At 42.5% G+C, this 19262-nt stretch overlaps 1 protein-coding gene across 1 annotated transcript in view; it reads right to left on the bottom strand.

Moving 5' to 3' along the window:
* Positions 1-19262, bottom strand: part of gabbr2 (gamma-aminobutyric acid (GABA) B receptor, 2) — a 297532-nt gene that overhangs the window by 22303 nt on the left and 255967 nt on the right. Inside the window, exon 14 of the mRNA XM_054744978.2 lies at positions 383-493. Within this exon, the coding sequence (XP_054600953.1) occupies positions 383-493 (111 nt within the window). The remainder of the gene's footprint in view (positions 1-382; positions 494-19262) is intronic.

Genomic DNA, 19262 nt, shown 5'->3' with positions numbered 1-19262 from the left:
TTTCTGAATTTCTCCTGACAGACTTTTAACCGCTCAAAAATGTTCTTTTTATCACTTTATTTTATTGTTTTTTGAGCATCCAGACTTTTCTGGCAGTAAACCGTCTGTTTAATCACTTTCTGCATCACTTTACGTTTTGTTGGAATAATCATGTAACAGAAGTTTTAGTGTTGGCTCTCTGTCATCACTCTGGTCAAGGTATTCCAACCTGAGATCCGCCTAAGCGCTTTCTGCAACAAATAAAATAATAACTGACCCTGACCCTGCTGCAGAAACTCACTTCAGAAGATGTGAAGTATTCCTCTAACGTGGCACAGAGTGTAAGTGGGTATTAACGTGTCCAGACTGTGATTGTGTGCTGTCAGACTGTGTGTTCTCTCACCATTAGCAGTCCCTTGTAGGCATAGACGATGCCAAGCCAAATGGTCATGTGGGTGTTCTCACAGTGCTCCAAGAAGGGACGGATGGCGATGTCCCGGCCTTGTGGGTCTGGCTGTTGGCAACGCAACAAGAAAGGGAGAGTGAGCACACAAATGTGCATGTTATGAAAAAAACAAGTCTGGAGTCTTAAAAACAAGTTTAACAGATAAAAAGGTGCAAGTTTGAGACTTGCAGAAGATTTTTATTCAGCAGCTGTGTGGAATGACAATTAAAGACCAGGCGTGCAGGTGGGAACCACACTGTCTTATCACAAATCAGCTCAAGGCCAATAAAAAATTGGGATTTTGATCCATTTGTTCATTTCTTTTGTATTTCAACACTGATTTATGCTGCTTGTCTTTCACCAGAGCTTGTGAAAAGCAACTTATTCTGGAAAAAACATAAAACCTGCTTCTTCTTCTTTTCAGCATAATGCCTTACTGCCTGTTGAAGCTCATTAACAGACAGATGTACAGTATTCTGCATCTCGGCAAAGGGTGCTCGAGTTGAAGTGTGTGTGTGTGTGTGTGTGTGTGTGTGTGTGTGTGTGTGTGTGTGTGTGTGTGTGTGTGTGTGTGTGTGTGTGTGTACTTGTCTATGCATCAAACTGAGGACCAATGACAGATTTTTCACTTATAAAGTGAGGACATTTAGCCTGTAGCAGTGTTACGGCGCTCTAGTCGTTAGTTTTAGAGGGATGGTGTGAGTGGAGTGTTAGTTAGGGTTAGGGTAAGGCACAATCCACTCACTAAAATGAATGGAAATCAATGACAGTCCTCACAATGAATGCAAGACAAAAATCTGTGTGTTTGTGTTTATGTGATACAAAATTCACTTAATAATAATAACCCAAGACAGTACATTAAGGTAGATTCGGTCCTAAAACAAACAACATTATCAGTCCGCTGTCCTTCATTGACACCTAAACATCCCTCTAGGTGCTGCAAAACACATCCTTTAGTTGTGAGTCTGGCCTGCATAATCTCCATCTGCATGTATAGATCACACGGTGCTTCACATTAGAATAAGTATAAATAAAAACACGGCGAGTGATGGTCCCAATCTGCAAACAACTCAAAATGTGAAGTCAGCTCCTTCACTCTCTCCAGAAACTCAAAGGAGGAGCAGATTAAAGGCGGAGGGATGCATCGGTGGCAGCAGGTTCACACGTTTTGTTGCTGCTCTCTCGTGACCCCCTCTGAGAGATCCCCAGGAACAGCGTGGTTGGTGTCACTCAAGTCTGGGAATATGCTGGAACCGTCTGGGATTCTTGTTAGCTTCAGGTGAGGCTTTGATAAAACACGGGTTGCTGATTTAAAAGCCGTAACAAAGGAGGAGACGAGTAAAAGTGGGTTAGATGATGACGCACAGCACAGTCAACGGTGTTATAAACATGCATGGTAGTTTCTCCTCTACCGAGTACTAACTGATTGTGTTTGATCTGGACATCATTTCTAATTAAAGATTAACTCAGGGAGTTAGTTTAGTTTAGTTAGCATTTTGAGTTCTACACGATACCACAGACTGCTAATTAGCTAATCCGCTATCAAAATAAAAGCAGAGTTGCCTCACATAGCTCTCTAGAAAATTATTTTTCTTTAATTTACAGCAGACAAAGTTGCATTTTATCAATTTCAAAGAAACATTGATAGAAGAACGGTAAATGACCTGTACTTGTGTAGTGCCTTCTTAGGGTTCTACAAACCCCCCAAGGCGCTTTACAACACAATCAGTCATTCACCCACTCACACACACATTCACACACTGAGGGGGATGAGCTACGATGTAGCCACAGCTGCCTGCCAAACCCTGGCGCCACCGGTCCCTCCGACCACCACCAGCAGGCAAGGCAGGTTAAGTGTCTTGCCCAAGGACACAACAGCAGAATTCTCTGCTGTCTCTGCTGTCGGAGCCGGGATCGAACTTGCAATCTTCCAATTACCGGACAACCCGCTCTACCTCCTAAGCTACTGCTGTCCCAACAGCTCTAACATTACAAAGTGGGCCAATTTTTATAAAAGAAATGCATTTGTTGTTGTTTTGCTATTTTAGAAACAAACTAGACTTTATTCTTATTTCAGGTCATTTTTTAACCATAAACAGCACTTATGAGGTAATGGAGTACAGTTCTGTTTGAATTGGCATCTTTGTCCTCCCGTACCCGGTAAAACGGACTTCTGCTGTACTTGCAAAGAACATACTTGTGCACTCGGGTACTGAGACATACCATTGTTCTATGTTAAAGTGTCCTGACACAGCAAGCACGCTTTCTTTGGAAATTGCATCGCAATAGTAATAAAAGGCATCTGGCACCAACAACCGCGACAATTTTAAAGTCACTAAAATCCCCTTTCTTCTTCATCTTGATGCTCAGTTTGATCTCTGGCAAGCTGTCATCATCCCTTCTATAGGCCCAGAGTTACTCCCATATTATTGATTGATTAGGTACTTTTAACCAGTATTTGACCAGAAGTACCTAATAAAGTGGCCAGTGAGTGTAAGTTCATCATGTGTTTAAGCAGTGGGATCAAGGTTCTCTCCCAGTAAACATTCCACTTTGTTATTTAACTAATGGTTGAACAACCACTTACACCAACAAACAATCCTCCAACTTGCAAGTCATTACATTTATTCAGAATGAGAAACACATTCTGTATTGGTGCTCGCTGCACTGCCATAGCTGCGAGCACCCCTGTGTCACTAACAACAAAATGATAAGACAACATGAGATATAATGCTTATTAGGCGTGGGTCTCTATTGCAGCAGAGCAAACGGGAGCGCTCAATGTCTGGGGAGTTGCCAGGCAACAGGTCTGTAGGCGGCAGGCGGCCCCAAAGCGGTGGTGATGGCAGTAAAAGTGCCAGTTTACAGTCATTTTTCACAGCATTAGCCTGTTAACAGGATCACCGTACGAGGGCTGCAGCATGCACGGTGCATCTTTGGAGAGATGGACCCAGATGACATAATGAGGGGAGTGATGGGGGAAATATGATCAGGAAATAAAGGGTGGAGTGGCTGGGAGAATATATATGGAAGCACTGAAATGAATGGGATAATATAGAGTCAGCTCAAAGAAAAAACAGGTGTTAGTCTTGTTTTGCTGAAAAAAACCTCAAATGCTGTTAGCATTTCTGACTGAACTGAGATTATTAGCTCTACACAGCAAAATGTAAAGTAGCAGAAGAAGACTATTAATCATTGTTAAAAGCACATTGAGTCTCTACTTAGCTTATGAAACATTGTTGGGGCTCACAATGACCCAGAAGCCCTGATATATGGCCAAACTCAAACACATGAACTAGTCCTACAATGACAACACTGGTTTTCCAGGCCCAGTGTTCGTGTCAACAGTAGCTTGGCCTAGCATTAGCAGCTCAGGCTAGCATTAGCAATAGTCCGGCCTGGTGGTTCTGCGGTTAGCATCAACGGGATCGGCGTTTATATAATTAGATACTGAAGTGGGTTGGACATGCAGACGTATGGAGGAGTGGCTTGCTTTTACATAATGAAACAGGTTTGATCAGATGGAACCGTTTCTCTCACCTATTCGACATACTGAGCGAGTACACCACTGTTCAACCAACTAAGTTATTTGTATCTGTATCTGTACTCGGAATGGGCGTGGCATAACCCGGAAGTGGGTGTGGTTTACATCAACATATTATTTTAAGTCTGAAATAAATATGGAATGATCAGAAGTTGATATGTGTATTGTTTATTTGAAAACTATTTACAGAGCAGCCTCAGAATTAAGATTAAATATTTTTGACCACAATAGTAAAGAAACTATTACAGAACAAGTTTTTCAATAAAATGAGAGGATTAATATTTAAGTGCATGGATTAATACATCTGAAGTCATGCAGTAGGAACTAGGAAATATGAAATGCTAGAACCAGACACAACTTTATTTATATTTTTTAATAATAATTTGATTAAACTGATTTTTTTCTTAACGTTCCTGGCATTTTGCCCCACACAAAGTTAAACAAAACAATGTTGATTAAGGTGTGTGTGTGTCTGAGAGAGATAGAGAGGGTGAGAGGGAGAGAGAGGGAGTAAAAAATAAATAAAAACCCCGACCGGAGCGGAGGTAGTGAGTGACTGATGCAGCACGTCAGCTCTGTCTTGTCAAATGCACCATGTAAGTTACGTAAAAAGTAACTTTAAATATTCAACCGAAAAAGAGGCGAGCTGAAGAAAACCTAGGGAAAACTGAAGAAACAAGAGCAACAGTGAAGCAATCACAGCGAGATCTGTTAATGTCTGTGTGTGTGCGTGGATGAGCCGGACGGACTGCGCTCCCGACCGGCTAGAGAGTTTTGTGTGTAGGGAGGGGCGGGCGCTCTGTGACTGGCCAATCACAGAGCGTGAAGACAGTCAGTTACCCAATGAGGATTTTCCTTCAGCACGATTACAGATATTTACGAGTTTTACTCGTTTCATGCTCGTATTCGTCAAAAATGCTTTATCCGTACCGGATACTCGTCTGAAACAAGTACCCGGCTCATCCCTACTAATTAGCATAGAAAGCAGCTCAGGCGTGGCTCTGACTTTTTGGTATGCTACATTAGACGCCCCAAGCTGCCTACATTCAACAACGAGATAACTGTAGATTTACATTCTACGTCCCTTTAAATGTGAGCTGCTGGCTCTCTAGTAAAAGAAAAATACTTTCATGTAATTTATTTATTTAGTTGCAAATTGCTGCCACCAGTTTTCAAGCATTCATATGAAAACGTACAGTTAGTAAACATTTGTTTCTGCAAAAAATGAAATGCGCTGTACCCACTCTTGCGGCACCAACTGCAGCAACGTACTGAAAGTCACCGCTCTGATTTTGGTGTTGCTTGCCCATAAATGTGCATTGCAGTAATGCAACGTTGCAGAGCAAATTGATGTGGAACTTATGTAAAATGCTTGATTAAAACAAAATACAGCCTATTATATAAGGAGTTTCCTCCTAAGAAAGCAACTCAAAGTCTGAATTATGATTGAGGCAATTATTGCTTATTTTGTCTTTCAGGCTCTTTAATCAAGCTGTTGAACAGGATGCTGTTCAGCTATTGCCAGTCACTTAACCACGCAACGGTGTCAGACCTTTTAGCAGGAAACAAAAGCAGCATGAATGTGTTCCTTGTGATGAAATATCCATCTCTGAAGAGCTTGAAGTTCTTTCAAGTCACTCTCACTGAACTGAATTAATTAGAAAACACAAGGCTGCATGAAAGGAGGGGAAATACTTTCAAAACCCTGGAATGTACGATGTAGAAAATAAAGTACAGCTTGACTGGTGGTTCGCTCCCTAATGCTTCATTTAATGCTGGCATGTTCCTTTCAAGTCATCTGAAAGCTTAAAAACACAAAAATTGACACCCACACAAAGAATGGTGCCGTTGCCACTTCCCTGACTTCATCACAGCTGCTGGGGCTCTTTCGGAGATACGGATCTCAGCCTTCGGCCCACTGGAGAGCACGATGAGGTGGAGCAACACATGAAGCAGGAAATGGAGGCCTCGTATGTCGTCACCTGCAGCTACTTCACACTGAAGTGTGAGTGAAACGCCACTTCTGGGGCCGACAGTTTACACATTTTACAGTCGCCTTGCATTTTGTGACTGGACGTGTGAGCGCGTGTGTGTGTGTGTGTGTGCGTGTGTGTGTGTGTGTGTGTGTGTGTGTGTGTGTGTGTGTGTGTGTGTATTGCTGATAGTTTATGTGCATTTGGAAATGCCATTAATGTAGTTACCACTAAAGTGAAATAATGAAGTAGCCTAGACATTAGGGCTCAAATCAGTGTTACGATACATCGAGCAGTTGACATCCACAACGATAAACTTCTGCTGGCTGCACCCGCCCACTGCTTCAACATGTGAATCATCTTCCATTTCCTCACTGCCTTTCCCTTCTTTACAGACCGGATAGTGTGGAGTCACATGACTTCCCAAAGTCATCTGACACTATCCCATCCAGTTTGTAGAACAGCATCTTAAATGAACACGAACACCAGCAACTTGCGCTCATTTTTACATTTTCTTTCAAATACCTAATTAGTGCAAAACGATGTCAGTATCAGTCATACGTTTTGGTATCTGATAGTTTCCCGTAAATCGCCCACATCTACTAGAAATCTAGACCAACCGTAGCCACCGGCTCGGCTGAGTGAAGGTCGGGCCAATCACAGCGCTTTGTGGAGAGACTGGGCGGGTTTGGCACCATTATGGCAGAGCTGTGACAGAATGAAACCACAACGATGGCGTCGGCTCAGGAACGACGCTTGTTTGAAACGGCTTTGGCATGAACTTTAGATGATTCAGACTTGGACTTTTCTTTGAGACAGTAGCTCAGGAGGTAGAGCAGGTTGTCCAGCAATCGGAGGGTTTATAGAATCAATTTTGGCTCCCAGCAGAGATTGCTGCTGATGTGTCCTTGGGCAAGGCACTTCACTCACATTGCCTGCTGGTGGTGGTTGTGGGGACAGGTGGCGCCACTGCTCAGCAGCCTAGTTTCTGTCAGTGCGCCCCAGGGCAGCTGTGGCTACATTGTAGCTCATCACCACCAGGGTGGGAATGTGTGTGTGCGTGGGTGAATGACTGATTCAGTGTGTTTACATGCAGCCAGTAACCCTTTTAAAACCCGAATATTCACAATAACCCGGTTCCGCAGGTCCATGTAAACACCGCCAAAAACCCGGATATGCTCATAACCGGGTACTACACCTGGGGTAACCCTTTTCTAACCCGAATGTTTGGTCGTGTAGACGCATATCGGGATATCCCCATCAAAGCGTGTGTTCTGCGCGTGCTCTGTTCACAAGGAATCTTGGTCTTTTGAGTAGCGAGACGTCTTGTATGCGCCAGAACACCGGAAGTAAACAACAAGTTGGGAGCAACATGGCGAGTCGCGGCACAGCACCACACTTTTGGAGTGACGAGGAAACTAAAGCGCAAACGAACGCGGTCGCTATCTCTTCCGAACTGGGAAACATGTTGGTGTTTTCACGGATACCGGAACAAGAAGAACCGGAAATGACGCATATTGCGTCTGGACGTAGTCCATACGTCCTGACGCTACCCCAATGTCCGCATTTAAATCGGGTTATGCAAGTTAGGGGTAACTCTTTCTATTTATGCTTGTAAACGGGTTATTCTGATCAACTCAGAAACCCGAATACCGACCTTAACCCGATCATAACCCGGATATTGGCTGCATGTAAACGTACTCAATGTGTTGTAAAGCTTCTGGGGGTGTTTTAGGACTTTAGAAGGTGCTGTATCAAATACAGGCCATTTGAGACATGGACGAGATGCCCCGTTGACTGATTTCCGCAGCAATGAACATATCACGTTGTTCCCTGCTCTGGTTGGTTCTAGTGTTAGGAAAGAGGCTAATAACAAAGAATAAATACCGACTAAAAACTGGTTCTGTGGAATTTTGACTTCAGCAGCAAGTTCTATTGGTGTGCTTTTCTGACCCAGAGTGGAAAATGACATGAAGACAATAGAGGATGTTTCCAACAGCAATCCCTGATCAAAAACACCACAGTACTGTAAATAGTTGTTTTCCTGAACTAAAATTTCATAAAACCTGACTCAAAATGACTGTTGTGGTCAGTGTGTTTCATGTGAATCTGGGCAGGATAAAATCTGTCTGCTGGATCGTGGTCCGGCAGGGACGTGTCACATTAATCTTTGTGGCACCTGCTCTCATTCATGAACTGTGTGACCTGATTTGAATTTGTCGCATGTCAGTTGTTTTTGTGAAACATGCTCTTAGAAAGTTCCAGGAAACACCATCTTTTCTGATCTGCTGTTCATCAAATGATTTAAAAAAATCTATATAATGACCCTAACCCTAACATGTAAAAATCTCAGTGGAATGTGAGGAAAAATAAAGAAAATAAATGTGAGAATAAAAAAAAACTCTGGCCTTTGGATATTCTGAAGTTGATTAGTTTTAATGAAGCCCTTTGCTATTTTCATTTATAACACGTTAATGATAAAAAAAATCGTGACGCCTGTCCTCAACACAAGGCAGAAGAACAGCTTATCTGAACATAAATGTGCAACAATGCTCAAATATAAAAGACAAGCGACAAACTATAATATTTTCGGTCCTTTATGGTTAGCTGAATTAGAAAGTCAGGCAGTTCTGATTTACTCCTGCTTTTATCAAAACCTACCGCTTCTCACACTCTTTTAAAATCTGCTGGTTTTTGTCCCAATTTATGCACACGGTCGCCTGAAACTCTTGCACAGCTATAATTGCTTTGTGCTTATCTTAAGCATACACCCAGTTTCCACTTCAGAATTCATATTCATCCTATTTTGGAAAGTTTACCTGCAGACGAGGAGTGTTCTTTTTCCTCTCCTTTGGTGTCCAGCTGGCAAGTGAAGCAACTCAGCATTAAGAAATTTACTTTTATTTTTCTAAAGCGGAGGGGGTCAGTTTTCCTCCTTTCAAAGAAGCTAAAGAGGGATCTAGTCACTGTTTACAATCTGTGAGCCCAGGGGTGGCCGAGTCTGTGCTGAGTCCAGAGTTGTTGAAAAAACTGAAGTCAGTAAACAGGAGCGACCCTGAAGTTGTTTCTTGTACCCCTAAGAAGACACAGCATCCTTTTGTTTTACTATCGGGTGCAGCCGGTTAGAGGCTAACGTTGGGCTAACAGTGAATTAAAAGCAAACTGTCAGCTCTAAAAGAATCTCAGACAACATTTTCAATGACCAAAAACATGATATTACAGTGAAATGTGTGAAATGAAAAATCTGTCTATTGTGGTGTTTTACTTACTTTAATGAGTTGTTCAGAACTACACCAGCAAGCTAACAGGAAGAAGACAAACAACCTCAGTTCTTCTAATATCCGAGGGATGTTACCATAATAAGTGTAGTAAGTGATCCCTACCGTAAAACACCCAAGAGTGCTAACACCAGATGCATTTATCTACTTATCAACTAACGGTGAGCGTGTCGTCTAGAATCTACTGGCTCTGATCAGTAACTGGAAACAGCCATGAAACTCACTGAACGATAATGAGAAAGTAACTTTTTGTTTAGAAAAAGCGACTGCAGTAACCACATTTGACCACAAGATGTCTTTCTTATTTCATTCTTACATTTTGCACTTTTAAAATCAAAATTTTAAGACTTAATATTGAATATCTAAAGATATTTTTTCAACTAAGATTGCTCATGACAAGAAAGTAAATAATTCAAGATGCTGATACGTTTTACTTGTAAAATCTAATTTTGGATTCAATATGCCGTGGATATCTCAGGAATCTTTAATGTGTGTGATGCCACCTCATCAGTGAACTTAAAGATGAACCAAACTAATCTTGGACTAATTCATTACAAATTATTTGTCATTATTTGCAATAACATAAAACATCATAAAAAACTGACTTTACTTAAAGAAATCCTGAGACCCATTCAGCATTTTGCTATTGAGTGTGTTGGTAAAATAACAATAAAAGTCATATAGAAGGTGCAAAAGTTTTTTAGGCAAAAATTACACAAAATTCAGTACAAATCTGGGAATTAAGTAGACATTTTACCCATTTGAAAATGCTAACTTTGCTTGGATTTAATCTAATCTACTAGAACAAACAAACTACCCCTTATGGAGTCTCAGAAACTCCAGATCTCCACCTCACATTACAGTAATATTAAAAGGAAGACATATTTTACTAAACTTGGCTTTTGGCATCCTTTTGTACTGCCATGTGGGTCCACCGCCTCAATAAACACACCAAACATGACAAAAAAAACTTCCATCAATTTTCTCAGTGGTAGTTTTAGGAATAACAGGACTAAAATGAGATGATTAAAAAAGTCCCTGTTTGTGACATCACAAGAGGGGCAAATAAGCATAGAAACCTTCCTATTCAACAATCCATCAGTGTACTGCTGATACATCTTAGCCTGTGCAGCTTGATTTTTAGGAATGAAAATGTAAAATATATTCGTCACATAATGTTTAAACTTTTAAATACAAATAAAACCAATATGACTGAATCTATTGAAAAAAGTTAAGTAGTTATTAATAATGTCTGTCCTAACTCGACTGATTCTGTTTTTACAAGCTCAAAGAACAAAGCCTCCAGCAACAATCTGGTCTCTTGCAGCATGGAAACCTAGCCGCTATAATTAGATGATGATAACCTCTCCCGATTTTCACACCTCAGCTTCCCCACAGAGGTGATTAGATTGATAAGGAACATTTTCTCCTTCCTGACGCCTGTCTGTGCAACAACAGTCAAGCAGCTGACACTTGATGAGGCTCACAACTCAGCAGATGACAAACACTGGATGAACCAGAGAGTCAGCTGTCATGGATTACACGATAATGTTAGGTTCAATTGGTCATCAACATCTGCACTTGTCTAAAATTATCTCGTGTGTCTTTAATGAGAAATGACTTCAGTGATTATTAGCACAAAGCGCCACAGAAAACCTTGAGTCTGGAGGTTGGGGTTGTTTCTGGTTATCATGTAGACCACATATGTCAGAGTCAAGGCCCGCGGGCCAGATGCGGCCCTCGGAGCATTTTTATGTGGCCCGCGAGATAAATATCAAAAATATATTAAAACTGGCCCGCTGGCCGATTTTACCACAGAGACTTCAACTCCCATGATGCTTTGCGGCGTCAGCGCGGAGCCGACGCACCCCCTCCTTTGTGTTTTTTCCAGCGCCTGCTGCCGGTGTGGGCAGTTCCACTGTCTCGGACAAACTACACTCCTCTCACTCAGCGCCGAGTTCACTCAGCTGTTTTCTGACGTTGAAGCCCAGAAACGGAGATTCTAGCCGCTCAGTAATGTGTTCACGACTGAAAGAGAAAGTTTTCCAACTAACGTCCAGACAGAGCCGATATAACTCCAGCGAGCAGCGACACGCTCAAACCAGCATGACTCTGTGGTTGTGTTTCCTCCACGACACACAACAACGTGGTCAAGCTGCTTAGACATGTTCATCAGCACAAACCTATGTGAGCACCTGTTGTCATCTAATGTTGTCATTATTATGATGAAGATGAACAAAACAACAGGAGTCTCCTCCTCAGCTCAGATCAACCCCATGATGCAGGTATCTGGCTGGAACAGGTGAGCATCACAGTAAACCAGTGGAGCAAACTGAGCTTTAAATATGTTGGTTTTATGCTCGTTTTCTGCTCCAAAACATGAAAGTTAACAGGTGAGATGTTGCATTTTCATTTAAGATAAAATGATAGTTTATTTTGTTGTTGGCCCGTGAGAAAAGATTTAACCTACAGTAAACAGGAAGTGGAAAGGCTGCAGATAGATGAATAGAATAGAAAATCCCTTTATTGTTCCTCAGTGGGGAAAGCTAGACGTCACAGCAGCGATGACACTTATTACAGGAGAAAAAAAGGAGAATAAAAAATAAGAAAAATGAATAATCAAGAAAACATAAATCCTGAATAGATTTATAAAATGCAGATTATACCACAAGTAATGAATACCACTGATGCCTTTTATTTAAAACTGACTTGCTCGTGTGTAATTTGGTTATTCCACATTCAGTGTTAATGCAGAAATAAGTTTGTTTACAAATTTAAAGGTTCAAAATTGCATATATGTTGATAAAGAAAATGTGCAAATTTGCCGTCACTTTTTCAAAAAATATTAAGTTTGACCCTCGACTCCGTCCCAGAGTTTCATTTCGGCCCCGTGTGAGTTTGACACCCCTGTTGTAGATGTTTCTGTAGTAAATAATGCCACCCTGCCAGTTTCCAACACATAAACATGTCTGTAAAAGAAAACACTCATAGAGATTGGACTTGTGGTGTGGACCTGATATTGAGTTAATCTTAATTCAAGATTTTTATGATTTTAGATTCTACTTGAAGACTCAACACTGCTGGCTCAGGACTTTATTTAGAGCTTGTTGATGTGAAACATTTATTTACTGAGAAGTGGAACATCAGCTGTCCTTAGTCCTGATCAAACTCAGGTGTGTCTGTTGGTTATCTTATCAAATATCTACAACTCTTGGGAAATAAGTCATAATTTCAGGAAAGGTTAAATTTTGACTCAGTAACTAAAACATTTAAAATTTAACCAAGGACTTGAGCCTTAAAGGAGACATGTTACATATATAAAATACAGATATAATAGTCATATATTCTATAAAACATGTTCATGAAATACCTTTTAAAATGAGCCATTTCAGGGCTTTGTCACTTAAAATAAAACAAGCTGGAGCTGGCCACGCCCACCCATCCCCCACTCAGGCTGCTATAAGCTGAGAAGCTCCGATATCCAAGAGGGGCTCTGAGTAGAGCTGCCCCTTCTCCTGCCTGGAGAGCTGAGAGGTAGTTTGATGCAACTTTCCTTTACTGTGATGTCACAAATGCGAAATTTTGAAATAGTTAATTTTAAGGAAATAATTCCTAAAACCAAACACTGACAGAAAACAAAAGGATGTTTCCCCCCCCCATGTTTGGAGTGATAATAGAGGTAGTAAAGACCCACATGGCAGCACAAAAGAATATCCCCTTTAAATGGAAAAACCTCCCCTCTGTTGCTTGTCCCATTGTGTATTTTTTAAGCCCCACCCCCTGTTGTGACCCTTTCCTGACAGATGAACATACCTCAGATTAAATGTTCTGCACCACGTCCTGTGTACTCTGGCTCCAAGAATACAACATGGCTGCTCCTCTAAACTCAATGTTTAGGGTTTCATTTGTTAAAAAATGAAGGTGGAAATGTTACATTTCTTTTTTTTTATTGATTGATGGAAAAAAAAACAATAAAGCTACCATTAGTACACACAACAGACTGACTAGTGCGATAGTAGTTTGTAGAACTGAATTTATTCATGGTGCCCCTCTGGGAACTTCCTGTGCGTGTAATGGTATCAAGCTATTTACAATCCGTGCTGAGAGCTGAGGAGTACAGAAAAGGGGAGTGGATGAGGGTGGATTGAAGGAAGTAACAGAGGGAGAGAGAGGGAGGAGTGAGGAAGGGAAGGATGCCCCCAGTCGAGGCTGACCTACATGCAGAGGGCCATGGTGGCAGGGCAGCAAGACGCTGCTGGCACTTAGAGCCATATGGGCCTAAGCCATCACGACGCCATGCTGTGTGTGAACACCAACTAACCGTGTGTGTGTGTGTGTGTGTGTGTGTGTGTGTGTGTGTGTGTGTGTGTGTGTGAGTGAAAGAGCTTGTGCCTTTGCTGTGGAGGCCTAGTCACACTAGACAGGTGACTAGGAGGCTTCACTCTGCTGCTGCATCTTCACAGATTTTATCATGGATCACTTAAGCGAACAAAAACAAAATGTAGAGCCAAAAAAATGGGGGTAAGAACTGATAATAAAAGGAAAATTAGCCAAACTTCAGGAGAAACTGCTCATTAAGATATTTGCATCAACTAGATTTGCATTGAATGCATTTTAACAAAAAACTGGCCTAAAAGAAAAGCATACCAGCTAGCTTATTATTAAAGTTAACATAAGATTGTTTCATAAGATGATATTACCACTGTTGGACTCAATGTGCGAGCTCCTCACCCTATCTCTAAAGCTGAGCCCGGCCACCCTACGGAGGAAACTCATTTCGGCCGCTTGTATCCGCGATCTCGTTCTTTCGGTCATTACCCAAAGCTCATGACCATAGGTGAGGATTGGGGCGTAGATCGACCGGTAAATCGAGAGCCTGGCTTTCTGGCTCAGCTCCCTCCTCACCACGACAGATCGGCTCAGCGTCCGCATCACTGCAGATGCTGAACCAATCCACCCGTCGATCTCCCGATCCCTCCTAACCTCACTCGTGAACAAGACCCCGAGATACTTAAACTCCTCCACTTGAGGTAGGACCTCTCTCCCGACCCGGAGTTGGCAAGCCACCCTTTTCCGGTCGAGAACCATGGTCTCAGATTCGGAGGTGCTGATCCTCATCCCAGCCGCTTCACACTCGGCCGCGAACCTACCCAGCAAGAGCTGAAGGTCAGAGCTGGATGAAGCTAGGAGGACCACATCATCCGCAAAAAGCAGAGACGGGATTCTCCTGCCACCAAACTCGACACACTCCACACCACGACTGCGCCTAGAAATTCTGTCCATAAAGGTAATGAACAGAACCGGTGACAAAGGGCAGCCCTGGCGGAGTCCAACCCTCACCGGGAACAGGTCCGACTTACTACCGGCTATGCGGACCAAACTCACGCTCCTCTGGTAAAGGGACTGAATGGCCCTTAACAGAAAGCCACCCACCCCATACTCCTGGAGCGTCCCCCACAGGGTGCCCCTGGGGACACGGTCATAAGCCTTCTCCAAATCCACAAAACACATGTGGATTGGTTGGGCAAACTCCCAAAGTTTAGTCACATGTCTTGTCTAAACTAGTTTGCTCTTGTCTCTAATTTTGTCTTCTTTCTTCTTTTGCCATTCTCACTTTTCCTCTTTTGTCTCCAGTCAGCAGTGGCTTACTTACCAACCCCCAACCTTAAGTCACATTTTAAAGTTGCGGAACACTGAAACACAATTTTTAAGGATTACTTCTGAATATAATTGATTACTCTGAGTTTAACATGCAGGCTGAACGTGAAAACAGTCTTCTACACCCATCTCCTGCATTAGCTTCTGATAGAAAATAGACGGTGAAAAGCTAGGAATTGAAAAGCTCTATGTCAAGCAGTCGCTTGGACTCACTCATCTTGCGATGGGGAAGACTGTTGTTGATTTAGCGTCCAGGAAACAGCATTGAATGTCTTGGCTAGTAGAAGCTAACTGCTAGCATTAGCAACTCAACCACACGGTAGAAGCTCCTGAAGACTTGTATTATTTATGGAGATAAAATGTCCATGTCGCAGAGCTAATGGAGTTAGTGGTGAAATCGCATTGCTGTTATACAATCAAAAGCCTATTTTACAAGACAAATCAGCATAACATCACCACACCGGAGTGTCTTATAAACGCGCCATGCGGAAAGGGTGATGTGCAAATTTACGGCATTCGTTCCGCCTTGCTTGGTAGTAATATTACATCGATTGTCAGTCTTATGAACGGCGATTGCACCTTGGCGCAACAGTGGGAGGTGTCATGATCACGTGGAGAGTTACTGCCGAGCTTTGGCCGGCCACTCTACAAAAAAATGAAAGTAAACATAGGCTGTAAATTTCACTTTTGTAAACAAAACCAACTGAGATGATAATCTGGAGCAATACAGAGCTCTTGGATCTTTTCTTGGTTAAAACTGGAGGTCAGATCACCGGAGACTTAACGGGAGCTGTGGGGGTGTTAAAAAACACAATAAGCATGTCTGAGCGTGATAAAAAGCCAGTCATGTCCATGATTAACCGGCACTGCAGAGACCGCCCCATACCCTCTTTATGCCGCCATTGCATAATCTAAACTACCTTAAAGTCCCCGATGCCACTTCAGCAGTGCAGCAAACTGACAGCAAACTCCAAATCCGGCTGCAGTAGATTTGTCTGGGTGCTCTGGGCTTTTTCTCCCCAGAGCACGACTTGCGTTCCTACCTTAGACCACTGCAAATGAGCAAATGAGCGTTCAACACCTTTAAACTATTTCTCATCTCAAACTAAACTAAACTGAGATGAGTTTCAGATGCTTGATATAAATGTGACTTATTTAATGTGTTTAACGTTCGAGCAACAAAGAATACAACACACACCCAGAGGGTATAGCAGCAATTTTGAGCGAAAAATAGTCAGATTCAGATTTCAGATTTCAGATTTATTGGCCAAGTAAAATTACATTTACAAGGAATTTGTCTTCGGTAGATGTTCGCTCTCTAAAAACATACAACAACCACAGTAAATGAGAATAAAAATACCTAAAAACACATAAGAACATGTATACCCACACACATGTTCATTTACACACACATATATACATATATGCATACCCACACACACACACACGCACACACGCACGCACGCACGCACGCACACACACACACACACACACACACACACACACACACACACACACACACACACACATATCCATAAGCATACTGAATTAGTATTAAAAACTATAGTAAAAGGATGGTAAAAGAATCTACAGATTCAGGAGAGAAATGGCTGAAGGAAAGAAACTGTTCTTGTGTCTGGTAGTTGTTGTGTACAGCGATCTATAGAGTCTGCCAGATGGGAGGAGATGGAAGAGAGTAGATGCAGGATGTGTGGCATCTTGGACAATATTCACTGCCTTTTTCCTGGTCCTGCTGATGTACAGTTCCTGGACAGAGGGCAGCTGGGCACCAATGATTTTTCCAGCTGTTTTAATAATACGCTGTAGTCTGCATTTGTCCATTTTTGTGGCTGACCCAAACCAGACAGTGATGGATGAGCAAAGTATGGATTCGACTGCAGCAGTGTAGAAGATGATCAGCAGCTCTTGAGGTAGGCCGTACTTCCTTAGTTGCCGTAAGAAATACATCCTCTGCTGAGCCTTTTTGACGATGGAGTTGATGTTTGTTTCCCACTTCAGATCCCTGGAAATGATAGTTCCCAAGAACTTGAATGAGTCCACCATTGACACTGGGCTGCTGGATATTGTGAGGGGGGGCAGCACTGTGGGAAGCTTCCTAAAATCCACCACCATCTCCACAGTCTTAAGGGTGTTAAGCTCAAGATTGTGCTGACTACACCAGACCACCAGCCTCTCAACTTCTCGCTGATAAGCAGACTCATCACCATCCTGGACGAGCCCAATGACAGTGGTGTCATCTGCAAATTTCAGGATTTTTACAGCTGAGTCATTAGAGGTGCAGTCATTGGTGTACAATGAAAAGAGCAGTGGAGAAAGGACGCACCCCTGTGGTGTACCGGTGCTGATCAGCCTTGTGCCAGATGTAACATTGTTCAACCGCACATGCTGGCTCCTATTTGTCAGGAAGCTGGAAATCCACTGACACATAGCAGGGGAAACAGTAAGCTGAGAAAGCTTTGAGGTGAGGATTTCTGGTATAACAGTGTTAAAAGCAGAGCTAAAATCCACAAACAATATCCTTGCGTAGGTCCTTGGTTGATCAAGATGTTCCAGGATGAAGTGCAGCCCCATGTTAATTGCATCATCCACTGACCTGTTTGCCCTATATGCAAACTGCAGGGGATCCAGCTGGTGGCCTGTGGTGCTTTTAAGATAGTTTCAAAATTATCTACGACATTGATCATTACCTTTACACATTTTTGTAGTTGACATAGTCGTGACTAATCCTGGCAGCATTGATTTATGCTCTGACTTCTTTAGCTTTTTGAGCATGTCTGTATTGTCAGACACGAGAAATCTGCAATCTTGTGTCTAAACAGAAAAACTTGGTGAGCACTGCTTCAGCACGAGCACAAAAACTGAAGTAAACCAGACTCATATAACACACACACACACACACACACACACACACACACACACACACACACACACACACACACACACACACACACACGCACGCACGCGCGCACACGTTCACACGCACGCACGCACACACACACACACACACACACACACACACACACACACACACACACACACACACGCGTGTGTGTGACTGCAGCTCCTTGGACTCCAGCATGGAGCTAAAGGCATCATTAGTGTAAAACTGCTAACCCTAAACATCAGACTGATCAGAATATGCGAATGGCGCATTATAGCCCTGCAGTCTGCTTGAATACAAGATGAGGGTTTACATTTATGTCTGCATTTCTTGAATTAAACTTTGCCAGAACACCAGCCTACAACAAAGCTCCCATCTGCACAATGTGGTGCGGAGAGCTCTGTGTTGGGTACCAGTCTAACCACCTTCTGTCGTTGTCAGTGAGGGAGGAGATAGGGATGTGGACCTTTGTGCACTTCAGGGGAACTGTGTGCATTTCTAGGAATGTGTTATGGTGCTAGAGATGAGGGAATGTGTGTAATGAGCATGGGCTATGGAGGAGGGTAAGCTTCTTTAAGTCATCAAAGTCAGGAAAAAATATTCCCTAGTCGTGAACACAGCTTGTTACTTCTTTGTGAATTTATCAGCTCAGATGGGGTCAAGGCCTTTGAACGTAGGTCACAGAAAATCAATTAACCTGGAAGGAAACAAGCGCTTGCTCGTGCCAGCTTCCATCTTTAAAAATCTCCAAACAGGCAGGTTTCACCTATTGATTTTTGACCATTTATCAATAAGATGACACGAGAGCTTGGGTTGATATTTTCATCACCACACGAGGTATGTTTCTCTCAGGGGATAAATCCAAGGCTCTGGATTTTATCTAGCTGTTGATGAAAAATCACAGTCCGAGCTGTTGATCAGGATGAGGGACAAGCTATGGGAAAACACACATACATTCTGAGAAAAGTGTCCAAATTAAATAGAAATTATTTGAAATGTAGTCGTCTGTACCACTGTACTAACAAAGGGTCTAACAAGGAATCCAAGGATTTTATCCCAATTCTCAACAGTAGTCAGGTTGTGGTAGTCCATCATGTAAGAGCAACTGCCGGTCAAGCTCCACAGTGCCGGGCATGAGCACAGAATGCTGCCGCTAGAGTCTTAACAAGAACTAAGAGAATGGAGCACATCACTCCTGTTCTTAGATCTCTACACTGGTTACCAGTAAACTACAGAATAGATTTGTGTATACTAAACAGCTTATATTACAGTGTTTCTATAAACTCTCACCACACCGGGACTTATTTTGAGCATACCGTATTTACCATCACCCTTCCCCTTGCTCTCACGGGCTCCCCCGGAAACCTGTGTGTTATTGAAACTCTGACAACATTAGTGCCATTTCAACTGAAACCTTGGTAAATTTATTGCAATTTATTCTCTCTGGTTGTCCGAGTCTTGTAATGCACTTTTTTGCTATCAA

This window comes from Nothobranchius furzeri, chromosome 19 (genome assembly GCF_043380555.1).
Source record: "Nothobranchius furzeri strain GRZ-AD chromosome 19, NfurGRZ-RIMD1, whole genome shotgun sequence".
Taxonomy (NCBI): Eukaryota; Metazoa; Chordata; class Actinopteri; order Cyprinodontiformes; family Nothobranchiidae; genus Nothobranchius; species Nothobranchius furzeri.
Note: the sequence above shows the minus strand (reverse complement) of the source record. Positions and strands in the feature narration are given on the sequence as shown.